General features: G+C 40.4%; 1 protein-coding gene across 3 annotated transcripts in view; it reads right to left on the minus strand.

The window, feature by feature from the left end:
- The window catches only part of ASXL1 (ASXL transcriptional regulator 1), a 76191-nt gene that overhangs the window by 55748 nt on the left and 3168 nt on the right, over window positions 1-17275 (minus strand). For 2 of the 3 annotated variants that reach the window (XM_019458811.2, XM_053890355.1), the window contains exons 2-3: window positions 14018-14100; window positions 11494-11602 (exon numbers count right to left, since the gene is read on the minus strand). In XM_019458811.2, coding sequence (XP_019314356.2) covers window positions 11494-11602; window positions 14018-14100 — 192 coding nt within the window. Of the gene's footprint in view, window positions 1-11493; window positions 11603-12948; window positions 13786-14017; window positions 14101-17275 lie in introns of those variants that run through there. The other variant, XM_053890354.1, reaches the window with a different exon arrangement.

Here is a 17275-nt window from a genome sequence, read left to right on the forward strand (position 1 = left end):
TTCCCAGCAACACACACACCCTAGGGAAAGCTCCTCCACATGCACACCGGGAGACGCGTACAGAAGTACTCAGTGCAGCACTGTGTGTTACAAACCCAAAAACATACCAAGAAGAAAATGGACACATAAATCATGGTATATTCATACTGTAAGACAGCCCACAGCAGAAAATATGTGTGTCAATTAAACGCATCCGCACATTTCAAGCTCAGAAATGATAAAAAGCAACAACTCAGAGGAAAACACATGATTCTATTCACATGAAGATTATTTTTAGGGGCACCTAGGTGGCTCAGTTGGTTAAGCATCCAACTTCAGTTCAGGTCATGATCTCATGGTTCATGGGTTCGAGGCCCCCATCGGGCTCTGTGCTGGCTGCTCAGAGTCTGGAGCCTGTTTTAGATTCTGTGTCTCCCTCTCTCTCTCTGCCCCTCCCCAACTCGTGCTGTGTCTGTCTCTCTCAAAATAAACATTAAAAAAATTGTTTTAAAAATTATCCATCTCACAAGAAAAGAGTAAAGATAATATATTCGCAAAATAAAATACATCATGCCCAGTAGGTTTTATACACGTTCTACTAATAGAACAAATCTCTGTCTTAGACTACTACAGAGAATCAAGAGAGGGAAAACAGCATGGCTTGTTTTCACACCAAAACAGAACCAAGTTTGAAATCAAAATATCACAGATATATCACTTATGAATACAGATGTAAAAGTCCTAAATAAATGAGTCATACTAAATCCAGCAATGTATGTTTAAAAAGACTAGGAATACAAGGATGTTTGAGCACTGGAAAAAAGTATCTGTTAACAGAATTTACTGTATTATCAAATTAAAAGAAATAAAATATGATACATTTACACAAATATTTATTGAGAGACAACAGTAACTAAAATTAAAAACCCGTCCTCTAGCAAAGTTTGCTCTACTCAAAGGAGACAAACGATAGCAAAACAAAATACACACCTAATATCAGACCAAGTAGATATAAATATCAAGTAGAAAAACAAAAGGCAGGGAACAGGGGAGTACTAAGGGGTGGGGAGCAATGAGGGTACAATCTGAGCAAGACTTGAAGGGGCTGTGGGAGCAAGGCATGCACATACATGGGGGGAAAGCATGGCAGACAGCTGAAACAGTAAGGACAAAAGCCCTGAGAGAACAGTGGCAGCACGTTCAAGGACCACCAGGGAGGCCACTGTGTTCACCCAGCAGAGAGACCCAGGGGCAGAGTAAGAAGAAAGGGGATGAGAGTGAGGGTGCAGGCCAATCTTGTAAGAGCACTGCAAATGACTCCAAAGATTTTGGCCTTGACCCGAAGTGAAGGCGAGGGAGGGTAAACCCTGGAGAGTTCTGAGCAGAGGAATGACATGATCTAACATAAAAAATAAAAATGAAAATGAAAATCTTCCTAGCTCCAGTGCTGAGGAGAGTGGCAAGAATGGAAGCAAGGAGACAACCAGGAGGTTATTATAATAATCTAGGGGAAAGACGATGGTTTAAAGCAGGGTGTGGGTGAGGGATAGTGGTAAAATGGGATATATTCTGAAAGTTAAGCAAACAGGATTTATTGATGATTACATATGCCATGATAAGAAAGGAGTCAAGACAACTCCAAGATTTCTAACCTAAGCCACGTAAAAGATGGAATTCCCCTTAACTGATTTAGGCAAAAAAAGGGTGCAACAGGTTTCAGGTGGGAAAATCCGGAGATTGGTTTCATACATGTTAATTTTGAGATGCCATTAGTATCCAAACAGAGATACTGAATAAGCAATTTAATAGATACAAATTTGATGTTCAGGGGGAAATACCCAGGGTGGAGATATAATCTGGAAGTTGTCGGTGAGAAAAAAACAGAGAAGCAAAGGAAACAAGTCAGCAAAACAAAGAAAGATGAAATCTAAGTGTTACAGAGGGAGGTACTGAAAAGAACCAAGTAGACTCATCCTCTAAATTCCAGAGTGCTCAGATTTTAAACCAGGTACTAAGGCAGACAAGGATGAGGAATTGTTAAAAGTCTGCATTAGGAGGAGACAGACACCCTTAATCTAGTACCATGCATTTAAGCAACAACTGCTCCCACTGCTGCAGGAGACGAGTGAAGCCACAAAACCACCACACACTGAACTCCCCACTAGCCTGACTCTTCAATAAAGAATAAGCCCTCAACCCATGTCATCAGACATTTGAGTAAGCCACATGGGGTGAAAAATGACACACACTAAAGTATACACCCATGGAAAAGAGCCTAAAAGCTTCCAGAGACAGGCAGCAGAACAAGGGCGGCGGGAGGAGGCACATACAGATGATCAGGAATAAATATGGCACTAATTTTCAAAAGCAACGCTGGGCCTACTGGGGCACCTGGGTGGCTCAGTCAGGTAAGTGTCCAACTTCGGCTCAGGTGATGATCTCACGGTTCGTGAGTTCGAGCCCCACATCAGGCTCTGTGCTGACCGCTTACTCAGAGCCTGGAGCCCGCTTCGGATTCTATGTCTCCTTCTCTCTCTGCCCCTCCCCCACTCATGCTCAGTCTCACTCTCTCAAAAACAAATAGATGTAATAAAATAAATTTTTTAAATAAACAAATTTTTTAAGAAGCAACACTGCGCCTTTTTTTTTTTTTTTTTTTTGAGAAAAGAAAGCTTACATTTCACAGATTTTCAAATCCTTCATTCCATGGAAAAGAGATCCTGATAAACATTCCATACTATATATTTCAATTTTGATACTAAAACTTACTATCCTAAACCAATTTGACTGTTTGGCATAGAGAACTACTACCAGTCAAGTAGTAATGACCTCCTTCTATGTGTTTTTCCACTACATTTATCCAACAAACATTTACTGAGCACCTCCTATGATAGATGGTAAAGATATTTGAGGCCAAGAACAAAATAATGCAGATTCTCTACCCCAACACCTAGTCAGGAGACACCCTGTAAACAATCACCTAAATAATTATAGAATCATAGATGTGTAAGCGTTAAGTAAAATTCGGGGCCCAAGAGGAAAATCCAATTTAGAGATACAGGTCCTGAGGAACGAACATTTAAGATCTACAACCAGGGAAAAGCAGAAAAGAGTTCCAAATGGGAGACCCTAAAACTGGAAAGAACTTAAGAAGTTCAAAGAATAGAAAGAAGGGGAGTGTGGCTGAGCAAGGTTTGGATTTTTTTGGTAAATGCCATGGGAAACCACTGACAGGCACGAAAAAGACATGTGTCGTGGTCAAATTATGTTTTTTAAAAAGTCTCTCCGGGGCGCCTGGGTGGCTCAGTCGGTTAAGCGTCCAACTTCGGCTCAGGTCATGATCTCACAGTTTGTGAGTTTGAGCCCCGGGTTGGGCTCTGTGCTGACAGCTCAGAGCCTGGAGCCTGCTTCACATTTTTTTTTTTTTTTTTAATTTTTTAATTTTTTTTATTTTTTAATATATGAAATTTACTGTCAAATTGGTTTCCATACAACACCCAGTGCTCATCCCAAAAGGTGCCCTCCTCAATACCCATCACCCACCCTGCCCTCCCTCCCACCCCCCATCAACCCTCAGTTTGTTCTCAGTTTTTAACAGTCTCTAATGCTTTGAGCCTGCTTCACATTCTGTGTCTCCCTCTCTCTCTCTCTGCCCCTTCCCTGCTCGTGCTGTGTCTCTCTCTCAAAAAAAAAACATTTAAAAAAAAATTAAAAATAAATAAATAAATAAAATAAAAAGTCTCTCTGGCTACTGTGTGGATTATCAAGGAGCAAAGTGGACGCTGAGGGGACAACAGTGAAAGCAAGGAGCCCAGGCAAGAGCGATTTCAGTATCCGGCATATGAGGATAGCTTAAATTCAGGTGATGGGCAATGGGGATGGACACCAAAAAAAGTACAAGAGGTTAGAAGTAGAAGGAGAATTGTCCCGAGTTAATTTACCCAAGAAAAACTGGCACACAGAGTCAAAGACTAAAACAGAAGGGATTCGCTGACGCATAAAGGCACACATGTGAAAGCACATCTAGTCAAACTGAATCAAAAAAGCATCTTCCAGAACAGAAACACAGACCTTTTTTGCTCCCCATTCCTTTCCCGCCTCGTGATGCACAAGGATTAAAGATTCTCCCCATTTGAGAACCAACTCATCTAGTCAAAACTTCAAACCTCTTAAGCCTGTGCCCCATGTGTTGATACAAATCTTCAAATAACCACAAAGGTGACTTAGTTCCATTTACTTAAACTGTCTCGGACTGCTTCCCCATTAGTACAGGAATACAAGTATTTACGTTTCAATGCAAGAGGCCAATGCAAGAAGTATGATGCCTGTCTGCAATACAATTAGCACTCAAATGTCAGTTTCCAGCTTTTCTTCCAGACTTCGCTAAACTAGAAGCAGCTACTTTGTCAGCCTGAACAAGCTCCTCAAAGAACTCTCCCAAAAAGTCTGATCTGAACGACTGAGAGAAGAGATCATACTCCCAGTTTCCATCCTGGCCGACCCAAAGAAAAGTGTGTATTTTCAAACACAGTCCCACGGAAGTCTGGAGCATGCACAATTTCCTCATGTTCCTAGAACCCCAGTGCTTTACAGTCACACTTTAAAAGTATAATTCTTTTGTTTCAAAAATACACATCACTTTAGCAACCCTGAAATTATCATCCTGCCCACCCGCTGAGCGACCACAAAACCGTTCCGGTGGCAGTGCTTTCGAAACCTGTGGTAGCTGACCTTTACCACACTTTATTATTACAGGGCTTTGAACTTCAGGAAGTAGAAGGACAAAAGGTAGTTCATCTCTTAGACATAAAACCAGAGTGTGACCAGGGCTCCAAAAACAATCAAGTTCTCTCTTCTCTCTGAGCTGGCTTGGAATCCTAACAACAGAATACCCCCTGTTCCACAGGCAGATCCAGACATCCCTTGAGAATTACTCAAATAAGGAACCTCTTACCAACTCAGGGGTCAAAGCCTCCATCGAAACCAAACTGCTGCTACTATCAACCAGAGCAAATGGCACTGCTCTACCAACTGGGCCTTCTGTGCAGACCTCCTACAGTTCAGAGTGGAACAAGGCTCGCAATAAAACGGTCTGCCTCCAGTAAATACCAAATGCATCACAAAGGAACAAGAAAAAAAATTATTCCATGTCGACTTACTTTTCACACAAAATAGTCTAGATGCTAGAATGTGAGCACAGGAAGGATCTTGACAGATTTTTTACTCTAGGAAGTTTTCAACAGAGTTCCAGGGTCTGGGAAAGATCCTTAAGTGCCTGGGGCATGGGTGGGGACACTACAACCCACAAGAGATGGAGAAGATGGGCCCTCATGCTTGTTTCAACCAGAGCAGTTTCACAGCCACCTATTTGTATTTTGCAGCTCCATTTCATGACATAAAAGGGTTTTACACCTGAAGTATTTAAACGACCAATCCATTTCAACTCCTGAGCGTTAGAGACAAAGAAGGATAAATGGAGATGTTCAGTAAGACCTGAGATGCTTTATACTAGAACCTAGACCTTGACTCCTAGTCTGGTGCTCTTACTGTCACCATGTATCGCTTATCCTAGCATAGACAAGAACACCTATGATCAGAAACGCCAATATAATTAATGCAGAGTGCAGAAATTCAACCAGCCATAACTAAAAATTCACATTCCAAACATGAAAAGCTACTTTAGTAAGCAAACAATTATAAGGTTTTTCACTAAAGACACTAAAACTGACACTTCGAGAAGTATCAAGGAACTCACAAACTGCTCCAAAAAGATGAAATGACCAAAGGTCAAAAAACCTGTAGAAAAATTCTTTATTCTAAATTGGCATAATGAAAAGAACTTAAACTCAAAAGGTGGGACCCTGGGTTCTACTCCCAACTTGGCCACAAGCATTTGTCACACAGATGTATAATCACGGATAAATTATTTAATTTGTTAGATGCTCTGTTTTCTATCTGCAAAATGAAAATGAACTGGATGATTTGACAGTCTTTTCTACACTAAAATTCTAAGATTTTAAGCATTTAAAAGATCATAGATTTGATAAGACTAACACAGACTATCAAAGACATTGTCTTAAAGTGTCACTACCATTTTAAATGAAAGTAGAAATTCTTTTTTGTAACAAGCCAAGACGATCAAAGTTCAAAACTCTAAAAGGAATAATAACATCGTATCTAAAACATACCTAAAATGTTTAAGCTGTTTCTAATGGCTCAGTTTCTGCCTTCCGCAATTAAGAGGAACCAGATTATGGCCATTGTCTGGGACAGATTTATTTCTAGTGTCAGCAGATTCTTTCACAGATTTATGTAGAACTGCTCTAAAGAGGGCAAGGGGGAAAAAAAGGTTCTTAGAAGTCGACTTGTTGAGCAAAAGAAAATATAACCCAAAACATGCATATTCTATTATAAAACTGATATAAAAGAAAGGTGAATTACAGGGAGAACTAGATAGCTAAGGTTTTGAGGATACCATGATCTACTTTTCATCTAGCCAATGCTTACTAAGTACCTATTATGTGCCAGAGACAGGAGATACCATGAAAACAAAGTCCCTGCACTTATACACTAGTACGGAGAGACTAACAATAACCAAGTAACCAACAAGGTAATTTCTGATACTGATAGGGCTATGAAACAAACAAAAACCCTCCTAATGTTGTAGCGTTAGATGGGTAGAGATAACTTCACTGAAAAGATATTTTTGGATTAAGAACCAAAGGACAAAGGGGTGCCTGGGTAGCTCAGTCAGTTATGTGTCCAACTTCAGCTCAGGTCATGATCTCACAGCTTGTGGGTTTGAGCCCCGCATCGGGCTCTGTGCTGACAGCTCAGAGCCTGGAGCCTGCTTCAGATTCCGTCTCCATCTCTCTCACTCTGCCCCTCCCATGCTCTCACACTGTCTCTTTCTCTCTCAAATATAAATAAACAGTAAAAAAACAAACAAAGGAAAAAAAAAAAAAAAAAAAAACAAACAAACAAAGGACAAGAAGTCACCATAGAGCTTTATAGTAGAAGGGCTAGCAAGTGCAGGGCCCTATGCTGGACACAAGTCTGGGGGGTTGAGAAACAAAGTAAAGACCAGGACGGCTTTAGTGACGACCAAGGGAAAAGTACCAGGACAACACATCACAGAGTAGGCAAGGGCCAGACACGATAGTGACATGATATAATCTGCTTTATATATTTATGTATTTACTTATTATTTTGAAAGAGAGCACATAAGCATGCATGTGCAAGGGGGCGGGGGACAGAGGGAAAGAGAAATCTTAAGCAGGCTCCACACTCAGCACAGAAGCTGACAAGGGACTCGATCCCACAACCCTGGGTTCACGACCTCATCAGAAATCGAGTCTGACGCTTAACCAAATGAGCCACCCAGGTGCCCTGTGATTTGCATTTTTAAAAGACCACTCTGCTTGCTGTGTATGTATCAAAAGTCAAATCAAAATGTTCTCTGATACTGCCTTTCAAATGATAGTCTCCATGATTTCACCGTATCTAAGTCTAGGCTTACTTCATTTGTTCTTTCGGTACTTAACAGTAACATAAATAGCTTTGAAACTGCTGTAAGTGTGGAGCTGTACCTGAATATTTTAATTGTAGTTATATAAACATTGTGAGGCTGCAATAATCATTGCTCTCTCTTCCTCCATTTGCTTTTTCCTTTCTTTTATTTGCAAACTGTGGATTTTAATGGATGGATACTTCAAGTACGGTCACCTATTTCCTAAAGATGTTTTTTATACTTAAAAAAAAAATGCTCTACATATTATAAAGATCCAACTGGGCTTGTTAATTGGGTTAAAAGACCCTGAAGGGTAAGCCCTATATCTTACACAGGGTATAATAAAGTGCGAATAGCCCTAAGTAACAAAAGTGATGTATCGATGTGAGAATCATTCCACGAAAAAAAAAACAAAACTGAACAATGTTCACGTGACTGCAGTTATGCCTGACAGTAAGTGCTGTAAAGTCCAATATAGGCAACACTCACCAGTGACACAACCACCAAGTCACAAAATCATAGTAGTAGTTCAGCATCAAAGTCCAAAAATGTAGAATACTACAAAGAAGCTCAGAGTGGCTTTATAAGAACAGGGAATCCCAAGTGTAAACAACAGTATGAATCCTACCTCTAACTAATAATGGACACTGACAGCTGACTTCAGGAAAGGCTTAAGGAAAGCAATTCAAATCAAGAATTCAAAACATGGGGCACCTGGGTGGCTCAGTCAGTTGAGCATCCGACTTGGGCTCAGGTCATGATCTCACGGTTTGTGGGTTCGAGCCCCGTGTCAAACTCTGTGCTGACAGCTCAGAGCCTAGAGCCTGCTTCAGATTCTGGGTCTCCCTCTCTCTGCCCCTCCCCCACTCGCACTCTGTGTGTGTATCTCTCTCTCTCTCTAAAAAATAAATGAGCATTAAAAAAAAAAAGAATTCAAAGCCTGGATAGATTTCATCTATCCCATCCATCCTTGAGGACTAGCTCTGGGGACTGATGTAAACATCTATATATAAAGTGTCAAATGTACCATCACATGACACAAAACTAACTTTTATCAGACAAGAAACCCTGTGGCATACCCAAAAGGACTCCAGCTTATCAGTAAACCTTTGGTAATCATAGATACAGCCACACAAATGTATCCAGAACTGAAAAAAATTCCTGTTTTCCACGAAGTAGCAAAATCACATGGATGGATAGAATTCTGACCTTGACGGCCCCACTAGAAGATATTTCCAAGCAGAGAACAGAAAATCTAGAAGCCATCCTGCACATGCTTTTTCTTGACACATAAAACTTAGGCAAAGTAAATGGCACAGGATTTCAGAGGTATCACTAGAAATCTTCCAAAGAAGCCTGATTCAGATTCTGTGTCTCCCTCTCTCTCCGCCCCTCCCCCACTCGCACTCTGTCTCTCAAAAATAAATAAACGTTAAAATTTAAAAAAAAAGAAATCTTCCAAAGAAAAAATGGGAAACGCAATTAAATAAGTTGTGCCTTCCTGCCCCTTATTATAGGCAAGACCCAGACCCAACTACTACTATACCACACATCCCATCACTTCCACCCTCCATTGCTGAGTGGCTCTGTACCACAACCTGGGAACAGTGGACATGATCCAACAGTGCAAACAAAAAGCTCTGGAAATAACCAAGATTTCTACACTTTTATTAGTCCTTCAAAAATGTATTTAATTCCACAAGACAAATGACCTGAACTGCTCAAAAATATCAATGCCATAAAGGACAAAACAAGGCAAGGGAACTGTTCTACATTAATAAAGATTAAAGAGACATGTCAACCAACTGAAATGCATGATTCTTGACTGGATACTGGACTGAAAATATAAGCTATAAAGAATATTTGGGAGGGGCGCCGGGGTGGCTCAGTCGGTTAAGCATCTGACTTCGCCTCAGGTCATGATCTCACTACTCGTGGGTTCGAGCCCCACATCAGGCTCTGCGCTGATAGGTCTGGAGCCTGCTCTGGATTCTGTGTCTCCCTCTCTCTCTGCCCCTCCCCTGCTCCTGCTGTCTCCGTCTCTCAAAAATAAATAAAATGTTGAAAAAAAATTTTTAAAGTAAAAAAAATAAAAAGAATATTTGGGGAAGTAGGGACAATTTGAATATGGATTACATATTAAATACTACTGTATCAATGTTAGTTTTCTTGACTGTGATAATAAAATTATGGTTATGTAGAATAATGAAGTACCAGTTCTGGCTAATACTTGCAAACAGTTTGGGGGGGGGGGAGGGGAAGGCATGCATATGTAGAGAGGGATAAAGCAAATGTGGTCAAGTTATAAAGACAAAACTCAGTTCTTACCCTCAAGGTGTTCATAGAAAAAGGTATTTCTCCTCCCAATATAGAAATATGCCATCAACATGCATATTTGTTATATATGCAATACAATCATAATTATACATACCTATGTACCATTATGTTATATACAACAATATATAATAGAAAAATGCCATTAACGAGCAATTGAAGATAACCTAAAGAAACACCAAAAAAGCTAGCATTTATTAAGGACTGGTTCTGTAGCAGGGATGCAGACACTACCATAAAGAAGAGTTAAATCTGTCCCAGGTTATAAACCTAGGTTTTGAACTCAGGGCTCTGTCTCTACCAAGGCTCGGTTCCTGACCCTACATTATGCTGCCTCTTAACAAAAAAAAAAAAAAAAAAAAAAAAAAAAGCCAAAATATTATAAATAATATAGAAAACAGCACAGACATGGAATATAAGATGCATCTGAAATATACATAAAGTATACATAAAGATCAAATTTTATGATAGCAGGTTATGTAACTGGTATTTGCTCAAGTGTTTAATTTGAATTAAAGAAAATAAGTCCATCAAGAAAATAAAACAAGGGGCGCCTGGGTGGCTCAGTCGATTGAGCGTCTGACTTCAGCTCAGGTCACAATCTCACAGCCCGTGAGTTCGAGCCCCACATCTGGCTCATTGCTGTCAGCGCAGAGCCCACTTCTGTCCTCTGTCCCCCTCTCTCTGCCCCTCCCCTGTTCACACTCTCTCAAAAATGAATAAACATTTAAAAAGGAAAGAAAAGGAAACTAAAAGGGAAAAGTCTGTATATAGACTATTGCAATTTATAACCACATTATGGACGCAGTAAAAGGGTCAGCATCAAATTTTCAGCTTCCTCAACAGGTCATCTTATGACTAAATCAGGTCAGCAAACTACAGCCCCAAGCCAAATCTGGCCCTCTCACAGTCTTTGAAAATAAAGTTTTATTGGAACACAGCCTGTCCATCCCTTTATGAATGGTCTATGGCTGCTTTATTGCTACAATGGCAGAGGTGAAGAACTACGATAGAGACAGTATGATCCCCAAAACCTAAAAGATTTATTATCTGGCGCTTTACAGAAAGTAGGTCAACCCCTGGTTTAAATGATAGCCATATAAGCTAGCCTCCTTAGTGCAGCAGGCAGCATGTCAGTCTCCTAAATGACAGCCATGTATATCACAAGTAATAGAAAAATAATTAGCCTGTTCATTTCAGCTCTATTTAAGCTTTATTATGAACTCTACCTGACTTAACTTCTCTTCCTTTGTAATTAGCGTCACTTAGAAAACACTAATGAGTTTTTGAATTTCCACAAGTATGTTCACACGTCAGTTATTTTCCATAGAGTAGGTCTTATTTTAGCTGCCCAGTAATTTATCTTTCACAATACTATTACAAACAAAACCCTAATTAAAGCACATTTGCAGTTATCCCCACACATACTTATCCCTCCATTGCACACAATCTGCAAAGACATAGACAAAGAAAAGATGAATACAGACAAAATAGCTGATAGGACTAAATAATTCCTAAAACCCTGTTCGCCCTAGAACATCTCAAGGTGCCATTTGGCACCAACAGAATCAGAATCACCTGCCTATTAGAAATGTAAATTGATGGGCCTCATATCAGACCTACCAGGTGACTTACACTAAAAGTTTAAGAACAGAGTTGCTATTACTTACCTTGAGTGTGAAAAGGCTGATTCGGCCGGGCAGTTTATAAAATAGCCCCTCTCCTCCTCTTGAATTGGAATGTAGCATGGCATTGAGACATGCAAGAGGGGATGTCCCACTGTGAAAACATACAAGGATGGATGAGGGCTATATAAATCTATATGCCTACTTACTCAAAGATCTAATACCCTCTAACTCGTTCTTAAACCAAGAAGAAAAGAGCAAGAAATATAGCAGAAAAGGGCCCATAACAATTCCACTTTGAAAGTAGTAAAACAGCAACGAATGAAGTTCCCATCAATCACACCCGGATAAGACATGTCATGTGATTCCCTTGTTCCACACCTGACACTTCCTTAGTGCCTTTTGACAATACCAACCAAGTTCTCAAGAGACTTAGAAAAAGCACACAATGACTGTTGAAGTTCAACGAGTCTTTTTAAAAAACACAGTACCCAGTATTTTTATTAAATTTTAATATTAATTAAAAAGAAATCTGTGTTTCCTTGCCTCTGTATTCCAACCTGTATGTATCATGCTCAGAAGCTGCCACATATTATCAACACAAAGACCACAGAATCAATGCCAGCGTCCAAGAAAATAAGCATACCTTTTCATCCCCAGTTAAGTATTTTCTAATAAGCACACAAAAGAATATTTCATTTGCTTTTCCTCTATTCTCAAGGGGAAAGGATGGGTTTTATTCTACATCTACCCAGGAGCAATCACTTAAGTTGGAACATAAAAAGAAAAGTAAGTCAAATGGACTTGGTACCCAACAATGTTCAAACATTAAACCAAGAAAGATAAAAAGGGAAAAAGAATTATTAAGCTATCTCACAGTCCCTGCTACAACAGTTGCTTCCAAAACAATGATAACTGAGTTGGAGGCTACTTACTGAATCTTAAAATAGAACAGCTGTCAAAAACACAGACAAACGTCCATTATTAACACTAACAGAGTGTGGCACCTGCACGTTAGTGCTAGGGTTCACCTGAGCACCTTCTCTTCCCTCTCCCCAGTATGCAGAAAATATATAAAGATCTTAAGTAAAGCCTCTTAAGATGTTTCGGAACCAGAGGCCTTAATTTATGCAGTGTTAAAAATAAATTCTGAGTCTAAAAAAGCCATTTAAAAAAAAAACCTATTACTTATTCTGCTTTGGAACACACTGGATGCTAAAAAAAAAAAAAATTCACCAAGAACCAATCTCTAAAAGGAACCTTGTGCAGAATCTGGAGTATCCAGTGGGTGTGCTAGCATCTCTGCTACGAGGGGGCGTGGCATGCCGGCAAAGTCCTTCAGCAGAACAGTGACTCCCACACACTAGACCTCTGTCTACAAATTACAGAGCTGCTCACTCATCACGAGCTACCATGACTGCTTCCCTAATTCCTATAAGAGCAAGGAGCAGAAACAATTTAAGGTTCTCAGTTCCATCTGTCCCAAAGGGACTAATTTACCTTCTATAGGTATAGTGGTCCAACAGCAGTGCAGACGGCAGCATGATGGGAAATAGCCCGTAAAAACAAAAATAAAGCACAATTATAACGCTACACAGTGCACAGGTACTATTTAAATGAATGTGATCTAGGTAATCCTGGTCTTCCCTCCCCACAAACTGTCAACTCGAGAAGATTTGAACTGATGACTGGAAAGTGAGGATCTTTTGACCCTAAAAGGTCAATTTCAAGCAGATAAAGCTGAACCAGCAAAAACATATGTTGTTTGTTCTGAGTCCCAAGAAGGGACACTGTTGTGCTCTCCTCTTTCATTTAAATTAAAAACAAAACAAACAAACAAACAAACAGGTTGGGGTGAGAGTGAAGAGAGAAAAGGATTAAAGACAGCTGCTGATTTGCATGCCTGTGACTCCTCTGGTTTCTAACTTGTTGCTGCTTTAGGAAAACTACATCACAGGAGACTAAAATCAAGGTCACTCTAAAATTTAGTACATTCCCTACGATAAATGGCTAGAATCAGTAGGGAGGAAAAAAAGGTCAGTGGCTGTTATAGTGATGAGACCACCCTTCTTTGATCCTAAAATAAAGGACTTCAGAGATATAGAAAGAAGGGCAGAAAAATACAGAAGGGAAAAAAAGAAGGAAGTTTTAAACAAGACAGAGCCTATCAGGGTCTGCCCCTTCTCTATTACTAAAATGCGCAATAGAGAATACAAAAGAAAATGTGCAGACTCCTTACACAAAGAACACATTCCGTGTCAAGATTTAAAGAAGAACAAGAAGAAAAGGGAAACTGCTACATCTCTAATGAAAACAAATGGATGTTCACCCACTCTCACCCTCCACTCAGAGGAGACACAGCCTGGGAGATAGTTCCATACCACGCCAGGCGTGGGGCAGGAGGGGGGGGGGGGGGGGGGAGGAGGCATATGTGCACTTACTCATGTCCCTATGTATCTACAGAAAGACACAAGTCCTATGAAATCCTCATGCTGAGCAGCAAGAACAATACATTATTTAAGAAATGTTGGCTGCTATTGTTAAAAAAAAAAAAAAGAACAATACAAACCTCATTTCCTTTAGTCCTTCTGCTTCTATGACCTGCAGAATCTGTTTTGGTGTCATTGGAGCATCTGAGTAGTTTTCTAGTACCTGAAGAAGAAATACAAATGTTCTGATTTCAGTGTGTAATTTCCATTTATATCCATCAGTCTGTATCACTGGCTACAGTTCTGCTGTGAGATACCACTGCTGACAATTTAGTCCCTCCATAGTTAAAACTGCTTCAGGAACCAAATTACGTATGTATCTATCTAGTTGCTAAAAGTCACTGAAATTAGCATAAAGTCTAATTCTTAATTCTAAAAACACACATCTTCTTAGCATACATGCTCTGGTACGTGGGTGGGGCCTCAGCAACCCTGGTTACCGCCTAACCTCACGTTGTTCACATGACTAAACCACAGAATACGTAGGGCTATACAATAAATGACAAGACAGAAATACATTCAGATTTTCTTTCCCAAGGAAGTCTGTTTAGTAGCCGTATTTTTTTTTATTTTTTTAATTTTTTTTTTTTAATGTTTATTTTTGAGACAGAGAGAGACAGAGCATGAGCAGGAAAGGGGCAGAGAGAGAGAGGGAGACACAGAATGCGAAGCAGGGTCCAGGCTCTGAGCTGTCAGCACAGAGCCCGACGCGGGGCTCGAACTCACGGAGTGTGAGATCATGACCTGAGCCGAAGTCCGACGCTTAACCGAATGAGCCACCCAGGCGCCCCTAGTAGCCGTATTTTTAAGTGATGGTTTTTGCCACTGTGTTGTGAAATCCTGGTGATAACTGCCACGGTACATTTTGCCATTTGGCAACATGATGCTCTGATTCTGCATGATGGGGGCAGGCAAAGCAATGGGAAACAGAGCATCCCATTTACGTTGGCATCATCTGCAACAGGGTCGTGGCAGCAGTTTCTTAGTGAGCAACCACATCTCTCTCACATGAAGGTGCAGGGAAGTTCTGGAAATGCTGTCCTTCTTGGGGAGAAAAAAAGAGGCTGCCAGTAGCTTTGTACTGTCTCTACCAGTAGCTGCTGACGTAACTCCAAACCACACCAATACCTTGCAGTCACTTTAACAACTGTAACAACTAAGTACTACTTTGTCTCAAATAAAATGTAAAGCAAGCAGTCTGACAGGACTGTTGCTAAAGGTTCTCCCTATGGAAGAACATGAGCCCCCAGCGCTAATGGAAGTAAGTCATGCTTTGGAGAAGCAGGTGCTGAAATAAAGCCCCTATTTACCATGGTCCCATTGTTAACCTCTCTTTTCAATTTTTACATTCTCTTCGGGTAGCATTAGCACCTCTCGTAGCTTCAACTACTACCTATATTCTGCTAACTCCCAAATATTTACCTCTGGCCTGGGTTTCTCCCCCAGCTTCTGATTCAAACATTCAGGTCTGTACTGACATTCCCCCCTTGATCATCTGTTCTAATCTAACTGGCAACTCCAATTAATCGTGCCTCTTCCTCCATATCTCTGCCCTTGATTGACAACCTGTCTACTCACCTAATGCAGAAACCTAGGCAGCACTCCTACTCTCGCCTGTCCCCAGTTCCTTCCCTGACCCGATATACAGGCCCTTCACTAATACTCCCATAACCAGCCCCGCTTTCCTCAAATGCATTCTTCCTTCTCTGCCATCCTTCACTTAACAAATACACGAAATATTTACTTGTGCCAGGGACAATTCTAGGAATTCAACATAAACAAAACCAAATCCCAGCTACCTGCTATAGTCTGAGGTCAACCCTACAAAACAAACCTGCCCTCATCACTTTCCCACCTTAAACTCCTTCAAAAGCAACCTAATCATATACAGGAAAAGCTGAAGCTTCTGAAGAGTTCACCACCTCACTGGAAAAGCACAGGCTATATAGAACCAGACGGACCTGGATTCAAATTCTTGCCTGCTAAACTTGGGCACCTTATCTACCCAACTTGAGCCTAAATTCCCTCACTTGTGATGGAAGGATACTGATGTCTTCCTGTAAGAGTTGTTAAACAGATTAGAGATAATGGAAGTAAGTGCCTATGGTGCCTGGCACACGAGGTCCTCAGAATCCGGTGCCTGCCTGTCTCTCTACCTCACTGCCAAACTGATAATCCACAAGCTTCACGTTCCAACAACTGTGTGTAGTTCTACCCAATTCCCACACTCTCCACCCTGTGCACAAGCACATGTGCGAGCGCACACACACGACTGCTATTTCTTGTCACTAGCTCCTGCTAACATCATCTGTGATGGCCCTAACTTCTGCTCACCCTTCAAGATTCAGTTTGGAAAGCACCTTCCTCCAGGAAGCCTTCTCTGATCCCTGCCAAGCAGAGTTAAATGTCTGCTTTCAGTGTCCTACTAAGTCCACAACACATAATTTACCTTCCAAAGTAGGGCACTTGTGAGTGAAAGAGAGAAAGTAGTCATAATTATGCCTGGACAATAAGCATGAACCAGGATGTCTGTTTATCATTTGTACATCTACAATGGCACTTAGAGAGCAAGGAGTAAAATGCTACTCATGGGTCTAGACCTTCTCCACTCCCAGAAGACCATAAGCTCCTCAAAGGCAAACCTTACTCACCTCTGTATTCTAAGAACCTGACTAAGAGCCAAGTTAAGCAGTGCTGACTTGAACAAATCCACAACAAACCCTGGTTACAAGCTACTAATGCTCACTGCCACAAGTATCACTTCTTTGATACTAAATGTGAGTTGAGCTAGTCAATTTCTGTACCATAATTTTTTTTAAAAAAAGAAGCATGACTCTGAAAAATCAGTTACCAATTATTTAAGCAACAGTCAGGATGAGCCTGAGAATCTGAGAGAAAACAAAATCTCTAAAACGAAGTTACATCAAAAGATACAAAGTATTCACTTTTATTATAATTGTATATGCCTCCAGCTTTTAGTACAAGAACAATTCAGCAGTGTTCTATTCCTAGTCTCTTTCTAGCACACTTTAAAAAAAAAAGTATCTCTTCTCCTACTTCAAAGAGAAAAAAAAAAAATGTTTGATGTAAGAATGGTCAGTCATGAATCAAAGTGAAAGATAAAGCGTACAATGAAGAGTGTCTCAAAGCCAGGGAGAATCCATTTAAGGACATTCAATTTAAAGGGAAACCCCTTTGGCTATTTCTCCCAAACAAATTGTTCCTAACAAGCAAGAGGATTTACACTATCCAACCCTCTAAAGTCTACCTCTTATATCTAGAAAAGACAATACTACAGAATGTTTCAAAGAGGAGTATCTACTTCTCAACAACATAAT

The sequence above is a fragment of the Panthera pardus genome, unplaced genomic scaffold, assembly GCF_024362965.1.
Source record: "Panthera pardus isolate Hobbes unplaced genomic scaffold, ASM2436296v1 HiC_scaffold_25, whole genome shotgun sequence".
NCBI lineage: Eukaryota > Metazoa > Chordata > Mammalia > Carnivora > Felidae > Panthera > Panthera pardus.